We start from the raw sequence: 20,083 nt of genomic DNA on the forward strand, positions 1-20,083 counted from the left end.
TGAGGGCATTGTAAATGTGTACAGGAATCCCCAGGTTATATAATTGTTCTGCCTGAGAAGTCTGTAAACTGAATTTTTGGTATGTTGGAAATTAACAATTTCTTGCAGAATTGTAGTGTGAAACATTTAGCCTTCACAACTCTTAGGAACCAATTTACAAAAAGCAGATTGCGTAAGGTCAGTAGATGGTAGGAGTTGTTACCAGCAACTGAACAGTATTGAGTATTTTCACACAGTGTGGATAGAGTGATGGGGAACTGATCTGGAATTTAACCAAAAACGGTGTGTGGTAACAAAAGGTGGCTTGGGGTCTGAAGAAGAGTTTGGCAAAGATGTTGTCTTTTTCACTGAAATCAAATGGGTGATTGCATCTTCCTGGAAAAAAGATTCGAGCAGTATGCTTGACTCTGGAAGAATTTATTTCATTTAGACTTCTGTAAGTCAGGTCCTCCATTATTGGGATTCCCCTGTACTTTGTTTGTTTTCACTAGGGAAGCAGGATCTTCAAAAATCATAGTGGAGGAGGAGATAGTTCTGATACCAGAGACATTAACATTTGATTCCATGGAGGGATTAGAAAAGTGGATAGAACAAGCAATTAAGTCACTAGGGATAAATGGTATGGACATAGATTTTGAAGGAGGTATGGGGAAAATTACTGGGTCACTGACCATAAGCTATCAATGTTCTTTGGATATGGGACTGCTTTCTTTAGAAAACAAGCTAAGGGAAGATTTGATAGAAATATATAAGATGCTGAGGGCTCTGGAGAACAGCTTGTGAAAAGCTATTCCTTTTGGTAGAGAGACTAGAGCTCACAAGTACAAATGAATGAGAAGAGAGTTATTAATAATACATGAAGACAAATATTTTTACACAGCATGTGGTTGGAGTCTGGAAGGCAAAGCTGCAGGTATAGTAGACACCTGTTCCGTTGTGGCCTTCAGTAGAAAACTGGATAAGTATATAGCGGAGCATAAAAATGAATATATTTGTAATTGACCACCTTCTCTTTGTACATCAGTCCTGCCACTCCAGGAATCAGTCTAGTAAACATTTGGCCCATTTCCTTCATGACAAACACATACTCCAATAGGGAGGCCTATATTGCACATAAAACAAATGGGCTCTCACCAAGGCTCTGTACAGCAGTAGCAAGGCATCTTTGCTCGTACACAGAAATCCTGAAGAAATGTTGAAGGTTGGTATGCCATGGGCCTTCCTAACTGCAGCGCTAGAGCATGTGATTTCAGCAACTGGTATGCAAGGGCACCCAGATCTTATCACACTTTCCAATCTATCTCCATTTAGAAATTTGAGCTCAGGTGGACACCCTAATTTATCTGTGCTCTATTAAGTATGCTATCCATTTACCTAGTCCCCTAACTTGTCTAAGTCACATTTGAATCTCATTGAATCCTCCACCCTGCAATACCTCCTCCCTCCACAGGATTTGTTTCATCTGCAAACTTGGAAATGTAACATCTAATACACGGATCCAAAATATTAATAAATATTATGAATAGCTGAGGCCTGCCAGGTTTTTTCTCTACTGTTTCCTTTGTATCTAACCATTCTCAGCCAATGTCAGTACGTTACACCCAATGCTATGTGCTTTTATTTTGCACACTAACGTCTTGTGTATGACATCTCAAAAGTTTTCTGAAAATTTAAACACACAATCACAACTTTTTTATCTTATTATATCCTCACTCCAGTAGATTATGATTACCCTTTAATAAATTCATGCTGAGATTTTGATGATTTTTTGTGCACGTAAACATTTTATTCATAAAATGACTTGTGTTTTATTATACATTTGTTACATTTATGATGTCTGGAGTTTGATTTCTTTCATACAGTTTTATTTAATTTCTGTAACGGATATGGAATTATCATTTTAAAGGTGCTTGACTCTCAGTCCTTGGTCTGTACGCATTCATTAACACATTCACATTCCATTCTTCATAGATAATTTTCACTATTTGAACTTTACTTCGCTTTCAATTCCAGTTGTTTCTTCAGTTCCTTACAACTTTATGATTGAATTGTTCTTAGAATCAGGTCTAATGTCACTGGCATATGTCATGAAATTTGTTATTTTGCAGAAGCAGTGCATTGTAATATATAATATCAAAGGTAAAATTACAATGAAAATATACATATATGCAAAAAGAGAGCAAAAATAAAAAAAAATAGAGGTAGTGTGCATGAGTTCATTGTGGATTCAGAAATCTGATGGCAGAGAAGTAGTTGTTCCTAAAACATTTAGTGTGTGTCTTCAGGTTCCTGTACCGTACCATCACCTTGATGGTAAGAGAGAGAAGAGGCCATGTCCTAGGTGATGGGTTTCCGTAATGGAGGCATTGCCTTTTGAAGGCGTTTTCAGTGCTGGGGAGGCTAGTGCCAATGATGGAGCTTGCTGAGTTTACAACTTTCTGCAGCTTTTTATGATCCTGTGCGGTGGCCCCTCTATACCAGACAGTGATGCAGCCAGTTAGAATGCCCTCCATGATACATCTGTAGAAATTTGCAAGAGCCTTTGGTGGTATACCAAATCTCCTCAAACTCCCAATGAAATTTAGCTGCTGGTGTGACTTTGTAATTGCATCACCTTGTTGAGCCCAGGATAGCTCTTCAGGGATGTTGATATCCAGTAACTTGAAACTGCTCACCCTTTCCACTGCCGATTCCTCGAAGAGGGTTGACTGGTGTGTGTTCCCTCGACTTCCTCTTCCTGAAGTCCACAATCAGTTCCTTGGTCTTACTGATGTTGAGTGCAAGGCTGTTGCTGTGACAGCACTCACCCAGCTGATCTATCTCACTCCTATATGCCTCCTTGTCACCACCTGTGTTGTTGGTAAATTTATCAATGGCACTTGAGCTGTGCCTAGCCACACACTCGTGGGTGTAGAGAGAGAAGAGCAGTGATCTAAGCACGCATCCTTGGGGTGCACCAGTGTTGACTGTCAAGTGAGGAGGAAATTTTTTCCCAGTCCACACTGACTGGTCTGCTGATGAGGGAATGAAGGATCCAATTCGAAAAGGAGCTACAGAGGCTCAGGTTTTGAAGCTTCTTGATTAGAACCGAAGGTATGACTGTATTGAACACTGAGCTGTAATCAATAAAAGAGCAGCCTGATGTAGGTGTTGCTGTTGTTCAAGTGAGCCAAGGACAAGTGGCGAGCCAGTGAGATTGCATCCACTTTACACCTATTATGGCGATGTCCAAACTGCAGTGGATGCAGGTCCTCCTTTAGGCAGGAGTTGATTCTGGCCGTGACCAACCTCTCACAGTAGATGTGAGTGTAACTGGCTGACGTTGTTGAGGCACCTCACCCTTTCCTTGGACAATGAAATTTGAAGTTTCATCAAATTCTAACTCATGTTTTTCTGGAGATTTAGCTGTTCCTTCCTTTTTCCTGCAGATCTCGTTATTTCTGTTCTCACTAAACCTAAATATCTATTTTATCTTTTTCTAGGGATCTTGCTGCTAGAAACTGTCTTGTGGGAGAGAACCATTTGGTTAAAGTGGCTGATTTTGGGCTAAGCAGATTGATGACAGGAGACACGTACACAGCACACGCTGGAGCAAAGTTTCCAATTAAATGGACTGCTCCAGAGAGTCTAGCCTACAACAAATTTTCAATCAAATCTGATGTGTGGGGTAAGTACACATACAGATTTGGGACAGGACCATCTTGATTCATGGGCATTGGTTCAGGGAAGATTCTTCATTTTGGAAAAAGTTATCTTAACGTCACATCACCTACTTTATCTCCCGAACATTCATCCTATTTATGTTGTGTTTTCTAACATTTGATTTCAATTCTAGTGATATATTTTAAATTTCACAGTTAACCAGAGGTGATTAGCTTTGTGTGTTCATTTAACTTTCCAAGATATTTTCCGCCACTTTCCACAGAGCCACAACTCCCTTTCCGATACTATCTTTAATCATTATTGAAAGGGTAGATATAGTGAGGGAAACTTTAAAGGATATCCATCTTGACTGGGTTTTGAATATAATACACAGTAGTGTGTGTCATCCTTGCTTTGGTGGGAATTTTCCAGTGATTTGCACATTTCTTGCTCTTCCTGTTATGTAAAGAGAGTCGGTGTGTATCATGGGACACTACTGAAACAACTGCAATACAAAATAATAACAATGAAAGTGATCTCTTATCACATTGTTTCCCTGACTTTCTCTGCAGCATTTGGTGTTCTTCTGTGGGAAATTGCAACGTATGGCATGTCCCCATACCCTGGAATTGACCTTTCGCAAGTTTATGACCTATTGGAAAAGGATTACAGGATGGAGCGGCCTGAGGGCTGCCCAGAGAAAGTTTATGAATTGATGCGTGCATGTGAGTAGGAATTAATTCACTGACACACTTATGCTCTATGTTATACGTGATGTTACTTCAGCAGCATTTTCCAATGAACATGGGAGCGAGGGAAACAGTATGTTGCCATTTTATTCATTTAATCAAATAGGTTGCACTTGTCATCAGTGGCTTAGTCAGCAGCACACCTCAGTCCAAATTTAAAAACGAGAGGGTCCAAGCCCCAAATCAGAACACAGTAATCAAGGCTGGAGATGCAGTTCCGCACTGTGGGACTGACCACCTTTTGGATTTGGTATTAACCTTTTAAGGGATGTCCTTAACAGTCTCTGCTTCTACTTCAAAGAAACGGGGGTTGGAATTGGAGTGCCTAAGGTAGTTTAACCAGATCTTTTGAAAAAAGCCATAGAGACTATTTGACTGATTAATTTTCTAACATGTTAAATACAGAATTGTGTTTTATTCCCATTTAAAGCTCATGGTCTGTAATTCCATCATAACTGATGGTGTAAAACTGAACAGGATGTATTGACAATGTGCAAGGTTGATTTTAAAGCATGTCTGCAAGTCATGGCCCTTAGTAAGTAATTTTAATGATATGAAGATAATTGAAAGTGTGCCATGCTGAAAAGGACAAGTTCACAAATAACCTGCACCCTATTTGGCTCAGCAGGCTCATGGCAGTTTGTTTTCCCTGCTACATTTCATCCTTCCTTGTGCCTTGCAGAATTTTAAATGTAAATTGCTGCTTGTTGCCTTTGTGCTGCCTTTTCAAACCAGCAGAACAATTTCATTCCTAACCTACCCTTCAAATCTTTTTCCACATAATTCTACAAATTAGCCTTCTTCAGGTACACCCTATGGACTTTTCGGTCGCTGTAGAAATCACCATCTTTTATTGCAATTCATTATCTGTGAATAAATTTCTCACTTTCCCTCTATTTACTCATACAAATAGCAGAGTAGATCTTTCCCCTCATTTAACATGTTACTGGAGTGGTTGAGCCTTCTCATTAGTTTAGAGTATTAATTTTAGATCTCTGGAATGAGAACAATTTCAGCTTCTCCAGTCTCTCCAGATAACTAAATTCCCTTGGTTCTAATCCTGAAATGAGAAAAGTTTGATCGCATCATGGGTAAAGGTGGTCACTTACTAAATCAATAATGCATTGACTTGAGAATGGGAATGGACAACAAAATGTGAAATGGAGGTTTGATATCCATCAACGGTTCTTAAGACTGAATGAAATGCCATAGATTGAGAAATACAACATGGAAGCAAGCCATTTGAATCAACTCATCCATGCCAACCAAGATCTAAGCCATTCTATTTGGAGGCACTTAGCCCATAGCCTCTGAATATTTCTTGCCAAATAACTTATAAATGTTCTTGTATTACCTACTCAACCATCCCTCTGGCAACTTGTTCCTGATATGCACCACCCTCCGTGTGAAGTTGTCACTTAAATTTCTTTTAAATCTTTCCCCCGTCACCTTAAACCCATGTCTTCTAGTTTTTGATTCCTTTTCCCTGGGAAAAAAGGCAGGGTGAAATCACACAATCTTAGCCCTTCATGATTTTGTACACCTCTCTAAGGTTGTCCCTCGGGCTCCTACACTCCAAGGAAAAAGGTTCTAGCCTGCTGAACCACTCCCTGTAACTCAGGCCCCTCAAGTCTAGAAACACTTTCAGAATCAGGTTTAATATCACCGGCATATGTCGTGAAATTTGTTGTCTTTGTAGAAGCAGTACATCCCTATGTAATAAATATAGTAAAGTGTATGTAAAAATAGTTAAGTATTGCAAAAAAAAGTAATGAGGTCGTATTCATGGGTTCACTGATCATTCAGAAATCTGATAGCAGAAGGGAAGAAGCTGTTCCTGAATCATTGAGTGTGTGCCTTCAGTCTCCTGTACCACCTTCCTGATGGTAGCGATGAGAAGAGGGCATGTCCTGGGTGATGGGGGTCCTTAATGATGGATGCTGCCTTTCTGTGGCATCACTCATTGAGGATGTCCGTGATGCTATAGAGGCTAGTGCCCATGAGTGACTGAGTTCATAACTTCCTGCTTCTTTCAGTCCTATGCAGTAGTCCCGCACCATACCAAATGGTGATACAGCCAGTTAGAATGCTCTCCATGGTACATCTGCAGAAATTTGCACTCTGTCCAGCTTAATAACATCTTTCCTATTAACAAGGTAACCAAAGTCATGCACAATACCCCATATGCAGCTCCATCAACATCTTGTACAACTCAACATAACATCCCAACTCTTTTATACTCAATACCATGACTGATGGAAGGCCAGCTTACCAGACTCCTTTCCTGAACTCATTTCCCTACCTATGAAACTACTTTCAGAGAACTACATACTTGTACTTCTAGGTCCCTCTGTTCTACAGCACTCCCTGGGACCCTTCTGCTTGCTGTGCAAGTGCTACCCTGGTTTGATTTCCCAAAATAGGTGCACCGTTTTACTAGAACCAGAGGAATCTTCCACTGAAAACATTAACTCTCTTTTCAGAGATGCTACCTGGCCTGTTCTGCATTTTCTATTTTTACTTCAGCTTTCTAGAACCAATATTTTTTATTAATGCTAAGAAATACACAGGCAAGCAATTGAATGGCAATAATGTTCATTGTTTTACAAACTTCAAAATGTGCTGCTTGTATCTCTAGGCTGGAAGTGGAACCCAGGGGATCGGCCATCATTTGCAGATGTCCATCGAGCATTCGATACCATGTTTCAGGAATCAAGTATTTCAGAAGGTGAGTCGTGGTGTAGAACAAATTGGGGTTCTTGGGTGACTTGGTGTAATTCCCTTTAAGCTGTAAATTGCCTTGAACAAAGGCAAATTCCATATTTATAGATTACTTGTTCTTTATTTTCATGTAGTAGTCTCATGCCTGTGGAACTCCGCTAGTGCTTTTAGTTGGCATGGTTATAGGATTTCTTTCTTTCTTTCTTTCTTTTCTTTCTTTTTGTTGTTTTTTTTTTTTTTGGAGAACCCTCCAAATGTGAGTCCAGTACTTGCAGGGAGCGGATGAGACCCTGCCCAGTACATAGAGTACTTGAGCAGTTGCAAGTATCTTCTGTACTAAATGTATTGTGGATAAGATGCAATTGTAGTCTAAGTTTTGTGGGTGAAATGTGGCATTAGCATGTAGGTCAAATCTATGTCATTAAGCATTAAGTATCTTCCATTGTTAAATTACATTGTATGTTTCTAGACATTGTCTGGTCATAGAGGTGAGCTGATTATCTTCTCACAAACGAGAAAATCTGCAGATGCTGGAAATCCAAGTAACACACACAAAATGCTGGAGGAACTCAGCAGGCCAGGTAGCATCCATGGAAAAGAGTTCATGTTTTGGACAGAGACCAAGTTCCTGATGAAGGGTATCAGCCCAGAACATCAACTATACTCTTTTCGTAGATGCTGCCTAGCCTGCTGAGTTCCTCCAGTATTTTGTGATCATCTTCTCACCTCCTGGACCCTGCTGCCTCGTTGACCTGACAAGCTACAAATGCGCATGTTGGTTTCAGTTAGACTTTTCTGAATAATTGTTGGTTGCAAAGCTTGGGTTCGACTGAGTCAGGCTTGCAGCCACCACTCCTTTATAAATGAATGTGAAACAGCATGAAACTGAGTTTTTAAAAATTGGCACATTGACATGGGGCTGGAGTACCTCAGTGCTGTTTCGAGTGGGCCAGGATGGGAGCCTTTACAAGAGGCTAGTCACGTTATACAACAATTGCAGGTTTTTGGGCACAGGACATGTTGAAGCATCTCTGGTCGTCCCAGGTTATAGTTGAGCATTAATTTTGTATCCAAACTGTCTTCTGTCCTCTTCTCCATTCATATTTGGAAGTCTTGCTTTGCTTGAAAGGGAAGTGCAACAGTGTCATCTAATAGTCATGGTGATCTTTGTCATCCTTTGCAGAGGTCGAAAAGGAACTGGGAAAGAAAGGAGGGAAGTGTTGTGGCACAAGTAAGCCACAAGCACCAGAACTGCCAACCAAAACACGTACCCTCCGCAGAACCGCTGAGAACAAAGAACCAAATGAGCTACAGGAGGCACCTCATTCGATATTTAAAATCTCAAGTGATCTTGGTATGTTCACATTAGATCAGGTGGTGACATGGAGGTTTGAAAGTGTAATCGCTAGTGCTTTACAGACAACCCCGCCCCAACATCACAACAGTTTGGATGAGAGAAATTCACCCTTACAAGTTGTGACTGTAAATCTGAGATATGGAATATAAACTCATTCATATAAAAATTTACATTGGAGAAAAGTAAATACAAACTTCTGTCTTCAACTGTCACGTCTTGATGCGTGAACAAGGTTCATGTTATGGAAAATAATGACATTATTTTCCAGGAATACAACCAGTCACCCCCATTAACATCAGAGTCATCTATGCTGATCATATAATGTGCACCAACATGAATTTCTAGCTAAATTGAGTGGATTTGAACTCATTTCATACAGGACACTGCATCTCAATAATGATTGGTATTCAGCCTTTCACACACTCTCATCAGACTCGCCTTGCACTTCCGCAGTTCAGTGGCACATCAACCTGAACATAAATGTGCATTTCTTCCCCACCACCCCCAGTGCAAACATGTCCAAAACACAGGCTGGATCCACCAACTTTCTGCACTCCCCACTGACATCCTTCTCATTGCCTGCATTTCTTCCATCAACAGCACAGACCTGTCACACTGTAACAAACCTGTAGGCATGTCCAACAGCTTGACCACCCTCCATTACTCATGGCTGCTTCCCCAGTCACGTGCCCATGAACAAGCTGAAAGGCCATCTTCATACCACTGAAGGCACTCTGATCCATGTTATCACTTGTTTGGGCTGTAGGAGTAGCACTTGCCCAGAGATTCAGGGAATTGTAATGTGTAAGACATACAGGTGCTTACATTTGCTTCTACCTACAGATTCTGGGGACCATGAAATGGCCATTTCTCCGATGCTGCCGCGGAAAGACAAAGACACAGACAGCGCCTTGGATGATGATCGTTTACAGTCTTCTACTAAAGAGAAAGGCAAATCCAGTTCAATCTTCAGCTCGTTCATCAAGAAAAAGAAAAAGACGGCACCCACCCCACCGAAGCGCAGCAGTTCTTTCCGTGACATGGATGGGCAGGCGGAAAAGAAAGAAACAGTGGAAGATGTCATCACAGTGACGAAAGATGCTAACAATGGATCTTGTGTGAATAATGTAACACCTCTTGACACAATGGACCCATCAAAATTTCAGCATTCTTCTAACACTGGGGCACAAAGTACTAACAATGGAGGTGGAGGGGTTGCCAATGGCAGCTTCTTGGGAACAACAGGGTTCTTTCTGCATTCTAGGAAGTCCAGTACATTAGCTGCGGGAAAGCCAGTTGGGAATGAAGAAGAGTTGCTCACAAATTCAAAGCGATTCTTGAGATCTTGCTCTGCATCAACAATGCCTCCTGGAAGCAAGGACCAAGACAGGAAAGCACTGACCCTTCCTCGTGACCTCCAGTCTGCAGGGAAGCAATCTGATCCGGCCGGCATCTTGGGTTGTGACAAGAATGAGAAGCCAGCCTTGCCTCGAAAGAGGACAAATGAAACTAAAGTGGACACTGTTCCTCGTGGAAACTTAACCACATCATCTCGGCTGCCAAAAAAGACTGATGAGTTAAATGATGATGTTTTTAACAACCAGGAGTCCAGTCCAAGCTCAAGCCCACCATCATCCACTCCAAAGATTGTTCGAAGGCAGCCGACAGTAATCACATCAATCAATCTCGTCTCCAGGGACAAGGACAAGGATGAGGGGGGGAAGACTTGTGCCTTAAGTTCTGCTTCCCAACAAGACCATAACTCCTCTAGTGCCTCTGCTTGCACATCAAAGCAGAGCTCCACCTCGGTCCTGGGTGGGGTAAAGCTGCTGAACGACGACCCCAAGGTACGAAGGTTCAGGCAGCCTCCTGAGCAGCATCGGTCGTCCTCCATAAAGGACCGGGCCAAGATGCAAAAATCGAAACCAGCCCCTCCTCCTCCTCCCGGCGTGAAATCTGTACGACCACCTCGAAGCCCGACCCAAGAGACTGCGGCTGAGACTGCCATGAGCATCAAGCCCAAGCAGTCCACTCAGGTCCCAGACACTATGAACAGTGAGATCTTGAAGCCAGGTCATCTGGGGGAGAAGAGGCCTTCTTTCCATTCAACAACGAAGTCCCAGTCCTCCACCAAGGCCTCAAGCACCAATTCAACTGCACCCTCTGCCTCTGCACAGTCTGCCTTATCAGCTGCTGGTGGTGACCAGCAGCCCTCAGCGACCACAGCCTTCATCCCACTCATCTCTACCAGAGTATCCTTACGCAAGACACGACAGCAGCCAGAGAAGATCACCAGTGCCAACATCACTAAGGACACCGTTTTAGAGAGCACAGAAGCATTACGTGTGGCCATTGGGAAGAACTCCGAGCAGATGGCTAGCCACAGTGTGGTGCTGGAGGCAGGCAAGAACCTTATCACCTTCTGTGTCAGCTACGTGGACTCCATCCAGCAAATGCGTAATAAGTTTGCCTTTAGGGAGGCCATCAACAAGCTGGAGAGCAACTTACGGCAGTTACAGATCTGCTCGGCCAGCCAGGACTTTACCAAACTTCTCTCATCTGTGAAAGAAATCAGTGACATCGTCCAGAGGTAGCAAAGGCTCAGGGGGTGGGGGTGCAAGGGAAACAAATATGGTCAAAATGCTGCTCCCTGACTCCAAAACAGTGTGATAGAATCGGGGGGAGACTTGAGTTTGGCTGATTACCAGGGGTGTATGTGGCAGCATGGCTTTCATTGCTCGGTAGCCTTCTAGTTCCCCATGTCTGCTTCAGTTTCCTCTCCTTGGAGTCGGTTATTACATCAAATTCTCCAGCGCAGAAAAAGGACAGGCAGCCCATCAGGTCTGAGCCAGTGTTTATGCTTCACACAAGCCTCTTCCAACCTTCCTGCATCTTAGTCATTAGCTTACTCCTCTGTTAATTTCTCACTCGTGTTTGTTCACGTCACTTTGGGCTGTAGGAATTGATAGTTCCTTGATAATGGGCATCCTTGATACTTAGTGTAAATTCTGAGAAGGCAGTCTGGTCACTTGCCTGTCATTGTGGCTTAGAAGCTAATAATTAACCTTCTCACCTTTGTTGGTACAATACAGCTTCCATACTTACGAACTGCATTAATTTCACATGGTTACACCAGTTCCACTTGGAAGTAGCTCTGATGGATAAGATGAAGTGTCAATGCTGCTCTTCGAATGTGCTCCCACCTCCTTGAAAACTGCCGAAAAGTGAGAAAGTTTTTTGGAAAATTTATTCCATGAACTAATTAGTCACTAGAAATCTTGAACAAGTTTCTGTTATCTCATATCCTTCACCATTCATCACCTGTGTGGAATATGTCTTTTATCCTTGTTTTGCACCCCACCCCCTCTTTTCCTAGTCTATATCAAACATCTCCTTTAATCATTCTATCTGAATATTGTAGATCTGGCTTTTCTATCCTGCTAGTTGTAAGACAGAATAATATCAGGAATAAGATTAAGCTAAGCCAGAAACTTCTCAACAATTTGTCACAGTGACTCACCATCTAGATTGAAGACTTTGAGGGTGGAGGACAGTGAAAGGTAGGGGCAGCAGACATTATAAAGTTTAGGTCCATGTAAACCATTGTGCTCCAGGTATTATTGTTAATTTTATCCCATTAATTGGAAGTTGTTGATTGGATGTTATTGGTAAGTTTTTCATCTGTCTTTAAAACCAGAACACTGAAGTGTAAGCAATTAAACCCGCAGATATGTTAACAATATTTAATTGAAAATTGATTCTGAGGGTCTGTGGCATTACTGAATCTTTTGTGCAAGTTAGTGAGTTGGAGAAAGGGCAGGACTTGCAGAAACAAATTTTCACTGAAAATATTTTATTTAAGGAATAGCCTATGGCAAACTATAGCTGCTTTTCTCATTAGAATAGGCTACCTTATCCAAAAAAACTGAGTGAAGGATAATTGCATATAAATTATGTGCATAACATCAAACTGTCACTTAATAGTAATGCGGGCCATTGGGTTTGTTGAATGGGAATTATCCAATCATCTGTGTCTGGAAGAGTGTTAGCACTTTATGCAGCTGTACTGGTGATCTGGCTACAATCCCATTGCTGTCTGAGGGAATTGGCCACATTCTCTGAAATGCAAAAGTACTCATTTGGCTCCAGGATGCAAAGGAATCTCTTGAGGATCTGAAAGGCACTATATTAATGCATGTTATTTTACAATGAAAACACCTCTTCTTTTTCTCTCAATTTTGTGGCAAGATGAGTGTGATCCTAACACTAATTTTAAATGTGTTCTAAGGAAATAAAGCCTTAATCTCAGTTGAAGATTATATATTCCTAGCCAAGTAAATATTACTGACATTCAGCAATTTGAGAGTTGACTTTATGAATATTTTAATCACTGTCAAAATAATTGGTTCTGAGAACTGTAGATAATGTTAACTTTGGTAACTGAAGCAAATATGGGGACATGACCCATCGTTTTAATATTTTACATGTTGTCTCAGTCCTGCCAAAACTGAGATCTAATCACGGGGCTTGAATGCAATAATTCTCATAAGTGGTAAAGTTTTTGTATTCTCCTCTGCAATTAAAATTGCTACCAGAAGAAAAAGTTATTTGCCAATCACTAAACTCACTCAAGCAAGCAAAGCCAAGTCATTTGAAACAAATGGAAAACTTCAACTTAACCTGTGAATTCCACCAGCCAGAACCTTGCTAAAGACTGCAGAACTTGCTCCAAAAACTGAAGATTTTGCAAGTATTTCAGGTTAAGTCAAGACCTTATATCGAGGCATCCATTGATATTCTCCTTCCAGGTGACAGTGTGAACTAGCAATTTAAGGAGTCTGTTCTGGGGTTGGGATGAGGTGGGAGGGTGGGCTGGGTGGTTCCAGTGGAGAAGGAAAGAATACTGTTTTGATGGCATCACACAGCAGCCTGTAATAAAGCTGGTAAACATATGCTATGTACTGCTTCTGGGGCAGTCGGGTTTCTTATGATAGCTGGCTTAAATACACCATTAGCATATGTGACACTTCTCACTCTGAATCATTAAGGGCTTGGAAAATAGACTCGTAGAAGCACAATGTGAAATATCAAGATGGTCTAGATGTGAAGTTTATCTTTACATTATAGTTTTATTAAGTAATGCCTTAACTTCCTTCGCACAGCAGTCAAAGATTAATTCAGCCAAACATGTTCTTTCCGAGTTTGTTAACCAGTTGTGTAATGACTTCAGCATCCACCAAACTCTTGAATTACAAAGTGTTTTTTGTTGGTTATTAGAATGAGATTTTTTTGTGTTATAATTGTAGAACTGCACTGCCTTGAAATCTGGAGAAGGAAGGCTAAATGTAAGTCATCAGAGTCAGACTGCATGTGGATCTTAGAAGTTGCTACTTTATTTTAATTCTACTTATTGATCTGAAAAGACTTGAAAGAAATTGAATACTTGTATATTTTCTATGCTGAGGTCTAGCTTCGTTGCTAAAGCTCATGTAAAAACAGTTCAGAACTGTTCTCTTGTGATTCCCTCATCACAGTGATAATCACTGAAGATATAATAGTCTCTGAAATAACATGTCAGGATCTCCTGATTCCACTGAGAAAGGTTGGATTTCCAAAGCTGCACTATTTTCATTCTGTATGTTATAGCAGTATTTGTTTTGTAAAAAGAGAATTCAGTTTCCAAATATGATGCAACAGGTAAGAAGGCACAACTTGGCAAGTTTAGAGTCTGTTACTTCATTTTCCCAACCAGTACCATAAATGCCCTTCAGTAAAGCTGTTCACTATTGTGTTGGTAGCTCCCTCCCTGGCATCTGAATTGGAGATTTGTTTATAAAACATTCCTGTAAACTGATATAAGGCTCTCCAGATCTTTGACAGCTTCTGGGGCATGGATTTGCATGAAAACCAGTAATCTTTTTGTAAATTTTTGCCAGATTACAAAAAGACATTGTGAATGCAGCTTGTTTGTAATTGGCAAACAAGGGTTATTACGTGGAAGCAGATTATTTGAGCCAACCTGTCCACATTGACATTGTCCCTGTGATCTTACCTGGATTTGGACTATAAGGGACAAGCCCATTTGTCCATTCATTTTGGATTTGGCTAATCTGTACTTCAACATCTTTTACCATCTTTGTTCCATATTCCTTCATATTCTCAAACAACAAAAATCTATTGATCTGAGTTTTGAAAGTTGCAGTTACCTTTCTCCCCCTAGCACCTGCAACCTTTTGTGAGGATGAGGCAATGATTTTCCTCTATCCTTTACATGAGAAGATACTTCCAGTTTCACTCATTGCTCGCCTATCTAATATTCTGGATCGGCACCAGTTGCTCTTATCAATCTCTTATCATTTTAAACACCTTTTAGCTTTCACTTTTTGAACTTGAGAGAATAAATTTTGTGAACCCTGTCCTGACATTTAATCTCATAAAACATAATATATTTGTCAAAACCTGAGAAATTTGGGTGAATAGAATTTTTCTAAGGCTAATCCCTGAGATACGGTGCCCAAAACTGCACGTTTTTGTACAGTATTCTTGAGGAATGAGGCTAGTTGAAAAGTGTCAGACATGTTATGTCTGTCTCGAAGTTTTGTGCTCATTTCTTTGATGTCTGAAATCATCTCGTGTCAAGACAGTAATAGCAGACCAACTGCAACCTTTGTGTTCTTGTTGGTGCGCATCAGATTTTAACAACTCTGCGCTGTACGACTGAGTATTAGTTTTTAAAACAGTTTATCAATTGTTACCAATCAATCAGCACCAGTAAGATATTTGAACAAGTGGGTAGAATATATTGTTTTTTCTGCATATGCCTTCAACTTAAATATTTTGGTGATCCAGAGGGAAGTACTTTGTTTCCTAAACAGTGAAGTTGATTTGCATACAGAACTGGCCCAAGTCGTTTTATTCTGCAGAACTGGTTTTATAACTTCCAGCCACACTGGTACATTTCATCATATTTGCGTAACTTTATTTCCTCCTGTTCATCTAGTTTTTCTTAATCCTGTCATCTTTCTGTATCATCACAATCAACTCATGTCAAATGCTCAAGGAAAACCATCATGTTCTGACCACTGTCCCTGGAGTCTGGGTTTCCCAGTGTTTTGGGACCAAACGTGTAAACTCACACATCTTCCCTTCACAATGTTTTTGGACCTGTTATGTGCAGTGGTGGTGAGATAGGTGTTTTAAAACAATATGACTAGTGTGTGATTCATACCAGTATTTCTCCCAGATGTTAAGTATTACCTTTATGACATACAGAACAATCAATTGCCTATTGAGTGTTAACCAAAGAAGGATATTTTTCTTTCAGTATGCTGAGGTAGAAAATTAAGATTCCTATCTGAAAAGTCTTTAATTGGCAGGTTGCTTGTTGCTTCACTGGAGGTTAGTGAAGTTGCACTGTTGATTCTGAGCAGAGATTTATGTGACATCATGTACAATTTATCTGTAGTAAACACTAGATTCAGCCAGTGCAATCAGATGAGACAAGCCAATTGCACTTAGGAACTTTTACCAAAATCACAGTATGACAGAAAAATGGGACAAATTTGGTTCTTTCATTAAGAGCTTGGCTGCGAGGCTGATAATGAGGTTAATTAGCCCCTCCACTTTCAGAAAGAATCAAAGGAACAGACTAAGAACTCAACCACTTTTTATTGTGTCCTCCCTGTATTCTGGTTATAAAATGTCGGTCGGTTTGCGACATTTCAGTAACTGAAGAGAGCTCCTCTGAGCCTGCTCTCAGTTACTAGAGCAGGACTTGTCTACACTAGGTCCTGATGAGTTCCAATCGTCTGCAGGTGATCAAAATCCAGATTTAAAACTGAAGTTATGTTCGTCCATCGTCAGTGTCGATGAGGACCTCGTCACCATTATGATGGTGTTGAGACAAGCGTGTGATTTGGATTTAAGTGAGGGAGAGTTGGGCAGCATCAGCCTCACTCTTCCCAATTCCCATCTGGATCCAGTGGCAAGACAGAGTTGAGACGGCTGGAGATGGGACTAGGCGCAGTGGATGGCCAAGATGTCTTCTGTGTCTTGTCCTGCTCTACAAGTTCCACGACACTTGCAGAGACTGCCTTCTTGACCGTTGGACCTTCCATTGGTCTCGTCCACTCAATCCGCCAGAGTCTGTCGTCACATGCTGGGATAGACAGACTGAAAACTGAAGTAGTGAGTGAGCCAAGCACAATGTGGTTAATTAATGGAGACTGGCTTAAGAACTACCACTTAAATCATTGGATGTGAATGTAAAAGTACTTGACAGGCTGACATACATTGTGCCACAGCAGTGTCTAAGGATCTTAGGAATTACTCTCTTTGTACTTTATTAAATCAGTTGACTCAATTGCAGTTTACTTTGAGTGATATCAAATTGTTGGTCTAGAAAAGGCAGTGAAAGAAATTTATTCCATTCGCTGGTTGACATATATTTAACACATACCTCCATCCCACTTTTGGCTGTTGTACATTAAACAGGTCATCTCTGCTTTCAGGAAACCATCCATATAATTTTATTAATTTCTCATTGTGTTCAAAGTTATCCCACGTTAAAGAAAAACTCTGAAAACTAATTCCACAGTTTTCTGCCCCAGCGATTTAACTGTGTAGAATTTACTGTAATAGCATTGTGAAAAAAAGGTGGCTAGCATTATTGCAAAATACTGCACGATATTTTTTTTAAATTAAAGCACTTGAAGTGAAATTAAGATGTTCTTTTTCTTTGGTTAGGGAGTTGGGGCTGTGATTTGGAACAATTTCTGGCTTCACAGCCTGGAGAATACTGCAGGTTAGAGCAAGATTAGTTTTACTGGGAGCTGTTGAATGAGGTTGGAACTTATTTCTAGCCTGAAAATGTGGAAGAGATCAATATCCTTTAGTCAAAATCGGCTTTTAAAAAATAAAGCATATTGACTTTTAATGATTAATCCAGCACAGCTACTGAGTTCTTCCAGCAGTTTTAGCTTTTGAGGTCATGGCCGTGAATTACCCTTTGCACCCAATTTGTGTGCTCCGACCAATGTATATTGGGTGTGTACATTGAGCACGTTAGGGTGGCCCTTTATTTATTTATTTATTTGTCTCAGGTTTTACATTCAGTTTTTATTTTCCCCTTTCCTCTCCTTCCCATTATTGCTCACTTGCACATTTTGGTCTAACGAGCTGTAGGCTCTCTCAGACTATAAATGCGATGTACCTGGTGACTGATGTTTTAGATGCAAGTATCCCCCAAGAATACCATGCCTTATTTACAAATATTTTGAGAATTGGTATCCTTTGACCAACGTAGGCACATCAAAGTGTTTGAACCTCCTCAATCTGGGATTCCTCAATCCAGAAAGAACTTGCTGAGTAGTTTTGAAATGATTACAATGTGATGTTTTTTATGAGTACTGCAGAACATCTGATGGGTGCGGGCTTTAACCTCAGTGAAGAGGTGGTGCTTGGCTGTATCACTCTCACAACAGGGTGCTGCGTTGTGGCTACACTACCTCTTCAAAAGGTTAGTCCTAAGTTACTCACCCTTCCTGACCCATTGGCATGTTTTTGCTCTGTAAAGTGCTTCTGCTACCCTTCACACTTCAAGCTTGGAAGTTATTGATCCATTTCTAGAAACAAACATGTCCAATATCAAGTTCAACAAACTTGATTCTGCCTGTGCTCAGCATGATCAAAGTTCTGTCAATTCTCAAACTGTTCCTTGACATGAAGTAGAATGTGGAGTTTTTACTGTTTGACTATCCTGCACACCTCTAGGGCCTTTTTAAAGCAAAGAAAGGTAGCATTGACTCGATCTTGAGCTTGTATTGCTTATCACCAAGCTCCTGGGCCAGCAGACACTCGACAATATTGTGGGACAGATATTTCCTCCGAAGCCTGCTTAGAACACTCTTGGCAAATAAACCCCACAAAATAAAACCTTTCTGCAATCTGTGTGTATGGTATCATTGTTAATTTCATTGGATCAATGTTAGTTTTAATCATTTTTAGTATTAGTATCATGTTCTGACCTCGTATCACCCTCGGCATTACTGACTGCTGTGAGTTGGAAATGAAAAATAGCACGCAAGTTGCCTTTTGTTAAGAACAGATCTATTCTTTTTGCCAAGGTACTGTTTTATTTTATTTGGACAACATATTGTGCCACTATTACCTTTGATATTTCTTGATATTACCAGCAATGTGTAGGGTGATTAATGTATTCCTTTTACGTGTGTCTTTTTGTATCTGTAACATCTATGGTGCAATTTTAATTTTTTTCTGGTCAAATACAGTTTGTGTTTATGTACGTGATGATTGATGCCTTTTTCTTAAGCACTCAAGTGTTCCATCACTCCAGCTATGCCATTGCACAATGACCGTCCGGTTCTTCCGTTAAATAAGAGAGATCAGCCAGAACTCAATGAGTGGCTCGCCTTAGAGCCCAAAAGCCGATTGTTCTAGTGTCACTTCACAGAGCAGATAATGCAAGATCTGATCAGGTTTGGTTCTGAGGGGATTACTATGCATCCTTTCTGATGAGATGTAAAACCAAGGTCCCGTCTCGTGTGAATGTAACTAACAGTTGCATTAACTATTTTGAAGAGGTGCCAACGGGCTTCTTCCTTATATATTGCCCAATATAATTTCAACCATTAGATAAACTGAGCATTAATTGCTTTGTAAACTCTTGCTGAGTGCAAGTTTCCTATGTTTTTATTGACTGGAATGCACTTTTAGATGTCCTGAGAGGATCCCATAGAAATCGAAATCATCCTCTCAATTCCCCTACAATTATTGAGTCGAACTAAAATGATGTTTTGTGTTGAAGCTTATTGACCATTACTGTAATAGCAGAAAGAGCAGCTAATTCTGGATCTCTGCTGCAATCAGTAAATCAGTCGAAGCAATTAAAGCATGTTTAGGTTTGAGTTGCTGTCTAATAAAATAGAGGCATGGCCCAGTTTTTATGGGGCTAGATGGCAGGAACTCGGGGGGGGGGGGGATATGACGATAGAGGATAAATGCACACTGCATTAACTGGAGTTTGGAAGGTTTACTGTTAGAATTATTTGACAGGAAGAATAGAATTCCAATGAGGAGGGAATCGGGAATGAAGGGACATTAATGTTGGGTCACCCATTGTGAAGTTCATTTTACGTTGTGTTGTGACAAAAATGAATTACTTTCCACAAAAGAGGTGCTTGAGATTAATTGAAGTTTCAAAGTTTGAAATTTGCCAGAGTTTTGTTGAACAAGGAATATAGGGGAGAAAGTACATGAATGGAAATTTGGATTGGCCCACCTCTGACTAAAAGGGAGACCTGACATGAGGGATGTATGCTCTCCTGTTTACATAGTTTTCATCTATGTTGATCCTCTCCCAAGATTGCATGAGTGCAATGCTATATAATATGGAACAGCTGTCTGGTCCAGTATCTTCCAAGATCCTATGTCACAATTAAAACAGGGATTTCAAGAGTCATTGTTTTGGTGTTCATTTAAAAATTACTACCCATTCATCCAAAAGTGTGACACAGTAATGTAGCAGTTAGTGCTACTGCCATACATCTTAAGGTTAGATCTTGACCCCAGATTATCTCTGTGGAGTTTGGGCATT

At 40.6% G+C, this 20,083-nt stretch overlaps 1 protein-coding gene across 3 annotated transcripts in view; it reads left to right on the plus strand.

The window, feature by feature from the left end:
• The window catches only part of abl1 (c-abl oncogene 1, non-receptor tyrosine kinase), a 157,212-nt gene extending 138,440 nt beyond the window's left edge, over positions 1-18,772 (plus strand). For all 3 annotated transcript variants that reach the window (XM_072240330.1, XM_072240331.1, XM_072240332.1), the window contains 5 exons: positions 3,483-3,667; positions 4,215-4,367; positions 7,030-7,119; positions 8,296-8,466; positions 9,313-18,772. In XM_072240330.1, coding sequence (XP_072096431.1) covers positions 3,483-3,667; positions 4,215-4,367; positions 7,030-7,119; positions 8,296-8,466; positions 9,313-11,063 — 2,350 coding nt within the window. In that variant the 3' untranslated portion in view covers positions 11,064-18,772. The remainder of the gene's footprint in view (positions 1-3,482; positions 3,668-4,214; positions 4,368-7,029; positions 7,120-8,295; positions 8,467-9,312) is intronic.
• Positions 18,773-20,083: the final 1,311 nt, after the last annotated feature.

This window comes from Mobula birostris, chromosome 22 (assembly GCF_030028105.1).
Source record: "Mobula birostris isolate sMobBir1 chromosome 22, sMobBir1.hap1, whole genome shotgun sequence".
Lineage (NCBI taxonomy): Eukaryota > Metazoa > Chordata > Chondrichthyes > Myliobatiformes > Myliobatidae > Mobula > Mobula birostris.